Raw genomic sequence first — 8,224 nt, forward strand, 5'->3', positions numbered from 1 at the left:
GGGGGGGGGGGACAGGGAGGGGGTCGCCCCTTTCCGGAGGACTCGGGCTGGCAAGGGCGCAGCACCCTGCACACTGGCTGTCCTGTGGGGAGTCTCGGGCAGGTCCATCTGGGTCCAAGCTGCCGGTGACATCTCCTCCCGTGGCTCCAGGATGGGGACACCCACGTATTCAGGCAGAGCAAGGCTGGGGAGGCCCACCTGACCTGCCATCAGCCACCACAGGCCACGGGGCACCTGATGAGACCCCAGGGCAGAGTCATACTGGGCCCCGCAGGGCTCCGCCTGAGTCTGAGGCACAAGTGCAGCCGAACCCGTGTCCTCAGCTCCCGGGAGCAGGGGCATCGCGGTCACCTTCAGACCAGAGCCCAGAGGATTCCCTGAGTTCGAGCCCAGACTGTGCAACATACTGAGGCCCTGACTCAAAACTCTTTCATGAAGATACCTAGAAGAGGAATAGCTGGGTCGGATGGAATTTCTAGTTTTAGTTTTTAATATCCCATACAATTTTTAGAAGTGAAGGGGGGAAACCCTGACCCTCAGCACAGAGAACAGGAAGAGCAAGCTGTGGTGTGTGACTCAGACCCAGAAAGGCACTGTCCGCCGGCTCCAGGCCACCCTGGAACGCAGCCCGAGCCCCTGCACCCCGAGCCACCTTGTTAGACGTAGGCGCCCGCCTAGAGTGAATCTCGAAACAGCTCCTCCTGGCATCCTGGGGTGAAGACCAGGCAGCTGGGGTGAGCCGGCCTCGCCCGGCCTGGCCCTGACGGCTCACACCCGCTCACTGTCTGCAGCGCCCTGGACTGGGAGTTCTTCTCTGTGGGGGAGGACTATTTCCTGGTGGTTGCCAACTCCTTCGACGGAAACACCTTCTCCGTAAACAGTATTATTTACAGGTGAGGCGCTGTCTTTGCTGGTTCACTTCCCTTGCAGGGGAGCTCGGCTGAGGCCACGTCTGCCCACGCGTGCCTAGTACTGGCGCCACACTGGCCACGCACACGGACCTCAGGGCCAGGTTTCCTCCTCTTGCCGCATCATTCCCTAGTTCCCCAGCAGCGTGGGTCTAAGGGACAGGGTCCGCTTCCAGCCCTGCTGCACATCAGTTTTTGCGGCTGGCCACATTGTCCATCCCCACTGCTTATCTTCGGGGCCCAAGGGCTATGACTGCATCCAAGAGCAGAGGCAGCTGTGCCTCCTGGTTCCTAAAGCTGTTGCTGCTTGTTTGGTTTTCTTAACCGACTAAAAACCCCAGCGTGCCCGGGGTCGCAGCTCTGTGGCACTGCGCGTGCCTGGCAAGTGCAAGGTCCCGAGTTCGATCCCTGGTTCCAGAAAATAAATAAATAAATAAAGGAAAACCCAGAGCAGCCTTGGACAGCGGCCACAGGGGCCCGGGAGTGGGAACGTGTCCCCAGACTGCCCCTCAGGCCTGCATCTGCCTGTGACGCTGATCAGGGGAGATTCCCTGCGCTCTTGGAACTGGTGCTGCATAATCACATAACCTGCTGCTGGCTCCCAGAGACTTATGTTTACAATGTTTGCATCTATACTGGGAAATTAAGTTGGTCGCTGGTCTTTGTTATGTACAGAGCTTTATTCATATCCACATACAAAATGGATTTGGATGGATAAAAAATGTAAAAACCAAGTATAAGAATGTGACAGCAAAGATATTAGGAGGCAGCTAAGCCAAGTCACTGTAACCTGAGTCACACAGGAAGGGTCCAGCGGGGAGCCGGGAGCAGCGTGGGTGCCTGCATTGGAAGCTGATCTGGGAAAATGCGTCCTATTCAGAGCCACAAGACCAGTCACTTGCTACTCACGAGCCCCTGCCGCAGGTCCGGGGCACGAGAGCAGCTCCCTGGGCAGCTGTGAGGAACCTGGGCGGCCCCATCCCCCTCGTGGCCTCAGCTTCCCCTCTGCAGGACAAGAAGGCCACGCCAGCCTCTCTGCGAAGCAGACAGCCGGGCCTCGCGGGCTGCCTGGCGGCACATACCACGTCACCCTCGGCTGGGGCCCCCTGCTGACGCCCTCTCTCCCCTGCAGGTGGCAGGGCTACGAGGGTTTCGTGGCCACTCACCACCTCCCCACCTTCGGCTGCAGGGACTGGGAGGCCTTCAGCACCGCGGCCGGCTCCTACCTCATCTACTCCAGCGCCAAGGAGCCCCTCTCCAGGGTGCTGCGGCTGCGCATGGGCTGAGGCCCTGGGGAGGGGGTGCTGGGTGGCAAGTGGTGTCCAGCCGCCATCACAGGCCTGGCCAGGAGAGGTCACCTGCCCACTGCCGGTGCTGCACAGAGGCTGCCTGGGACCTCCTGTCTGTGTCTCCTGTCTGCACGGAAATATATTTATATTGCTCTCTACGCACCACCCATCGTGTTTCCCTCGGGAACTCACTCTCAACTGTGGGGTGCAGGGTCCCCAGTCATCAAAGCAGACAGGAACCTGCTCCACCCCGGCAGGCAGCGGCCCTCGGGGTCTCAGTTTCCCCAGATGCACGGTGGGGTCGGGAATCCCAGGGCCCCCTTGGTCCCCAACAGCCACTGTCCAGAGCACGGCAGGCCCGCGGGCCCTCGTCCTCTCCTCCTCACTCCGGGAAGACGTTCGCCTGCATATGTGGCATGGATCCATTTAGAGGTTGGGCGGAAGACGTCCACAAGATCCAGCCAACCCGGGCAGCGTAGTAAGTCTCTATCTCGAGGTGGGAGAGGGTTGGGGATGTCGCTCAGTGCAAGGACCTGTGTTCAATCCCCAGTACCAGGAAGAAAAGGAAGAAAGATGCATGCCCTCTGGGCAAACTCCTCAGCAGTCTATCCAAACACTAGACGTTAAAAACCAGCAATACAGGGCCACGGACTTAGCTCAGTGGTTCCTCCACCTGCCTTGCAAGCACAAGGTCCTGAGTTCAATCCCCTGTACCAAACACCACCACCAACAACAAAAGCCAGGAATATAGATGTGATCATGGTCACAAAAACATGAGAAGAGAGGGCTGCACCTCAGCGCTGGACACCGCAGATGTCTACGTGAAGAGACAGTCTCCAGGAAATATTAGCTATCAAAATCAAACCATGGGGGCCAGGGATTTAGCTCAGTGGTGCCGCCACCTGCCTCACAAGAGCAAGGTCTTCAAGTTTGATCCCCAGTACAAAAAAAATAAAAGCCTATGAAGAAAGAAGCTAGATTATTCCCCTTTCTTAATGCAATATAATACTTTTTGCATCAAAACAGCTTAAACACTTCTTTAATATAGAATGATGCATCAGAAGTTTAACTCAGTAATCTCGAATTTAATGAAAGCCCAGGAAGATAGTAATATTCAATCTTTTTCTGTATACATAAATAACTTATGAAAAGCCAGGCACAGTGGCACATACCTGTAGTCCCAGCCCCTACAAAGCTGAGGCGGGCGGATCACCAAAAATTCAGGGCCAGCCTGGGCTCCAGAGTGAGATCAAGGCCAGCCCAAACTACACAGCAAGAACCTGTCTCAACAAAACAAAAATAAATATGTGAATGATGCTAGTAACAAACCCTCGGTGCTCACCCCGTTATTCCTCGTCCTGAGAAGTTTCTTGCGTTTGCTGGATTACGCACATAACACTGGTACCATTTCCAGAAAGTGCAGGGGCCCGGGGTCTTCCCAGGACACGGTGTCACCTGTCATCCTGCTGCTTGGCCCAGGAGGGCAGGAGGGAGAGCGAGCGACCGTCAGCACCGATTAACACCAGCATGGCAGGTCTTTTCATCCTTCAGTCAGACCCACGTTCTTCTTTCCAGAAATGTTCCAGAGTATTTGAGATCTTGTGTGAAATGAAATCTGTAAGTGCCAAAGTCACAAAAACCACCCCAAATACTGCATAACCCCCCTCATTCTTGTCTTCATCGATTTTTTTGTTTGCCTTCGAGAAGCAGAATCCTGCAATTTATGTATTTCAGAGGGATCCAGAGAAAGGAGTACCCAGGTTACAGGAGACAGGACGATTCTGCTGTCTCTGTCTGTCTGTCTGTCTTGTCTGTCTCTCTCTCTCTTTCTCTGGAAATGAGCCATCAAGGAGAGGAAGAGGAAGGAGAGGGGAAGCGGAGGGGAGGAAAGGAGGGAGTCCCAGCTCTTCCCAAGCGGCTGGAGAGGGTGAGCGAAAGCTACAGGGCTTCGAGCTGACGGCCAGTGTGCTTGCCTCCAAAACAAAGGCTGCAGGCCAGGGCCTCTGCTGATTGACTCCACTGGGGGGAAAGAACTTGTACTGTTTGTCCAAGGAGGAAGTCCCTGGCGTATGTAACTAAAGAATGTTATTCAAGAAAACAGTGTTGCAAGAGCTGCCACCCCAAGCTCCGAGGTCTCCAGCGGAGTCCCAGTGACTGCGGTGTTATTCTCTCCCTAGCCAAGGTTTCCTGTGCTGCTTTCATGCACCGTCATCTAAACTGGTTAGCGATTCCAGAATTATGTTAAAATTGATGCAAATGTCAAAAAGTAAACAGCGCGGCATGATCTGTGGGAGGGGTCTGTGTTCCGCCCTGAAACATCCGAGCAGAACTATGTCCTAAGGTGAGGTTGTGTCCCCGGCTCGACCCAGGAAAGAAGTGTACTGTTCTGGGTTGTTCTCCTTCTTCCTTCTTTTTTTTTTTTTTTCTTGAAGAAAGATCCCCAGGAGTGCAGGGAGAGTTGGCTTAAGCAGCACGTACTTAAGGTACTCCATGAATCACGTGAACATTTTAAACTGCATCGTGGCATAAACTCGATTTGTTTCTAAAGTACAATGCTGACATGCTTTTTCAGAGCTTGCCATTAGAGGGATCATAGTCCTTTCTGTCGTTTACAAACATTAATACACCTGTGCAAGTCACAGTAGCCGGGAAATGGCTGTTGACCAGGTCTCGTGTGGCGTGCAGACCCTTAAGGTCATGGGCTGAGTGGCCGAGAAAACTTGAAGAGAAGGTATTTTTTGTGTTTTTGTTTTTCCCTACTTTGGAAGAAAATGAGGGTTAACAGGAAGGCCTAAGAGGAAACAGCATGCTGAAATGGTCTCCTTTTCTCCCCAGTCCTAGCCGCCTCGGTTAGGAGTGCACACCAAGCTCCTGTCTGCACGCTCTAGAAACAAGGTCCCTGCGGGGAAATCTCATAAATGACCAATGGCTGCCCCAAGCTGGATCAAACACTGATGGATCATCCAAGTTTCCAAGCTCACAGAACAGGAGCTGTTGAGACCTCACCACCAAAGAGCATAGATGTTTAATTTCTGCTTCTTTTTTGTTGTTGTTGTTCTTTGGTTTTTTGAGACAGGGTCTCACTATGTAGCCCAGGGTGGTCTCAAACCCACATCGATCCTACTACCTCAGCCTCCTGAGTGCTGGGATTACAGGTGTGCACCACAACGCGCAGCGTAATTTCTGCTTCTTAAAAAGTCAGATTAACTGTATTTCTCACCCCAGATAGTCAAGGAAAGTGCAGACTCACCTCTCGATGAGAAATGAAAGTGAACACATCACATCCTGAGTATTTCATAGAACCAACAGGTTTTCGTACAGGATTCAACCAGCAGTGCACACTGCCAGGAATATAACAGGGAAAGGGGATTTGTTACCGGAAATTGGCCTTTGGAGGCTGGGCTGGCTGGGGAGTCAGGTCTTGAAGATTGGGGGAGTTAGACAAAAGCCGCCCTTCAGCTCCAGGGAAAAAACTGAGCCTGGGCCCAGGGAAGGAAGTGGAGTGTGGTGGTCTTGGGCTTCCAGGAGGCAGTGGCAGGGGCCCGTGACCACTCCCACCCAACGGGGCTCAGCTGGACTTCATCCCTGGGGCCCATCCCAGATGCCCTGCACCCCACCTGGCCAGAAGGAACTGGGCTTTGGCTCCTCCCCAGCATGGGCTCAGTCCGAGCGAGGGTCGGCACCCAGTGCCTGGGAGTGTTTTCTGGCGCTCCTACTGCAGAGGGCCTACTGGCCTGCAGAGAAAGCCATGCAACGCACACAGCACGCTGACGCTTACCTACACTTGGCCTGAGTATGCTGCTGCCACCATCCACCCTCACCGCCCTCTCAGCACTGTCTGGTCTCAGGCCCCAGCTGTCCACTCCCTCAGTCCAGGCCCCACCATGCTCCTTTCTGTCCCCAGCAATTTGCCTACTCTAGGGACATCGGATAAGTACCTGCTAGCTAATTTCCCTTACCCTGATGTCGAGACTCATCCGTGTTGCCAGGTGCATGCCCGTAACCCAGCCACGTGAGAGGCTGAGGCAGGAGGATCATAAACTCAAGCCCAGCCTGGACAATTTACTGGTTAAGTGAGACCCTATCGCAAAATATAAGGGCTGGAGATATAGCTCGAAGCAAAAACACGGGTTCCATCCCCAGTACTGCAAAGATAGATACAAAATTTATTTTGCAGTTAAGGCTGATAATCAACCCATTTCATGCATGAAGCACATTTTGCTTACTAAAGTGTTAGGGAGATGGCGCTCAAAGACACTGCTCTGGCTCACTGATATTTAGGGTTGAGGACGCCTGACAATTAGCAGGTGCTGGGCTTCATTCCAGTTATATTTGTTTTTGTTTTTTTGAGTCTTGGTGGGAGGACGGTCTTGCTGTGTAGCCCACCCAGCCTGGCCTCGAACTCATGACGATCCTCCTGCCTCAGCCTCCCAAGTGCTGAAATTACATTCTGGTGGTTAAAAGCAGAAGATGATGTCTTCTGTGCCAGTGGAAGGGTGGCGTTCTTACCTTCAGTACAGAAAGCTGCTAAATGATAAAATGTAGCGCCCACCCTCCTTAGATTGGCTCTGTCTTTTAGCCTCCATCCACCTGGTCCTGGCCCAGCTCAGGCCCCTTTTCCTCAGCACAGTTTTAAAATTATATTCCAATTCAGCATGCTAGACAGGCACTGGACCACCAAGCCACACCCCAGCTCTTTTTATTTTATATCGTGAGACGGGGTCTCATTAACTTGCCCTGCTGACCTCTGACTTGTGATCCTCCTGCCTCAGCCTCCCAAGTAGTTGGGCTTACAGATATGTGCCACTGCTCCCAGCCCAGGTGTGTTTCTCGAGCACTTACTGTGCATTCAGCCTCAGGCAAAGCCCTGCAGCTAGGCACAGAGGATGAGCAGAAAGCCACACGCCTTCAAGCCAGGTGTGGTGGTGCACACCCATGGTCCTAGCACTCTGGAGGCTGAGGCTGGAGAATTGCAAGTTTGAGCCCAGCCTGGATTATTTAACAAGATCCCATCTCAAAATAAAGCATAAAAAAGAGCCCGGCATGAAGCTCAGTGCAGAGGCCCTGGGTTCAACCCCTAGTACCACCACCAAAAAAAGGCAACACATCCTTGAATTAAAGGATTCTGGGTGTCCGCTTCACCCCATCAGCTGCAGCCTTTCCAGCCACCCTCGTACACCAGGACTTTTTTTCCCACTCTTAGAGAAACAGGGTGTTGGACACCCGTGGGGTGCAGCAGAGTGGACTCTGGGCTGTCAGGACAGCACCCTCTGGCTGGGGAACCCTGGAATCTGGTAGGTGAGCTGAGGCAGGGTGAGCCCCTCATCCTCTTGGGTCCCAGAATACTCTGTCCCCAGACCCCAGGCCGGAGTCCCCCACACAGGCCCAGCCCAAGGCCCCGCTGGTTTCTATGACTGTGGCAAGGGAGCGGGGATCTGCAGCTGTGCATCTCACTGGGGCAGAGGCGCAGGGTCACCAGGAGGCTGGCCAGACAGCTGTGGAAGGACCGAAGCTTCCTCAGAGAGGAGGATGGGGCCCCAGGAGGAGGCAGATGTCCTGGCTGTGGGAGGGTGGTGCGTGGGGCTGGAGACTGGCCCAGGGCAGAGCGGGTGCCGCCTTGGTCTGGCCTCAGTGAGACAGAAGAAAAGCATCTCGCTCAGGGGCTGTGGTGCACACCTGTAGTCCCAGCTACTCGAGAGGCTAAGACAGGTGAATCACAAGCTTTGAGGCCAGCCTGGCCAGCTTAGCAAGACCAGGTCTCCTAAAGAGTGAAAAGGACTAGAAGCCAGGCATGGTGCACACCTGTAATCCCAGCAATCTGGGAGGCTGGGGCAGGAGGATCTTGCATTTGAGCCCAGTCTGGGCAATTTAGCCAGAACTTGGCTCAAAATCACAGAAATAAAATGGAGCTGAGAACACAGTCAGTGTGAAGACTCTGAGTTTAATCTCCCTGAGTTCAATCCCAATACCCTTTTCCTCCCCATTAAGGCGTGGCTATTCCCAAGAGGAAAGCAAAAAAAAAAAAGG

General features: G+C 53.7%; 1 protein-coding gene across 3 annotated transcripts in view; it reads left to right on the forward strand.

Annotated features, from left to right (window-relative positions):
- Tspear (thrombospondin type laminin G domain and EAR repeats) overlaps positions 1 to 3,471 on the forward strand; it is a 161,899-nt gene extending 158,428 nt beyond the window's left edge. For all 3 annotated transcript variants that reach the window (XM_010636443.2, XM_033768120.1, XM_033768119.1), the window contains 2 exons: positions 792 to 893; positions 2,041 to 3,471. In XM_010636443.2, coding sequence (XP_010634745.1) covers positions 792 to 893; positions 2,041 to 2,194 — 256 coding nt within the window. In that variant the 3' untranslated portion in view covers positions 2,195 to 3,471. The remainder of the gene's footprint in view (positions 1 to 791; positions 894 to 2,040) is intronic.
- Positions 3,472 to 8,224: the final 4,753 nt, after the last annotated feature.

The sequence above is a fragment of the Fukomys damarensis genome, unplaced genomic scaffold (genome assembly GCF_012274545.1).
Source record: "Fukomys damarensis isolate Sample0158 unplaced genomic scaffold, DMR_v1.0_HiC HiC_scaffold_24, whole genome shotgun sequence".
Classification (NCBI taxonomy): domain Eukaryota; kingdom Metazoa; phylum Chordata; class Mammalia; order Rodentia; family Bathyergidae; genus Fukomys; species Fukomys damarensis.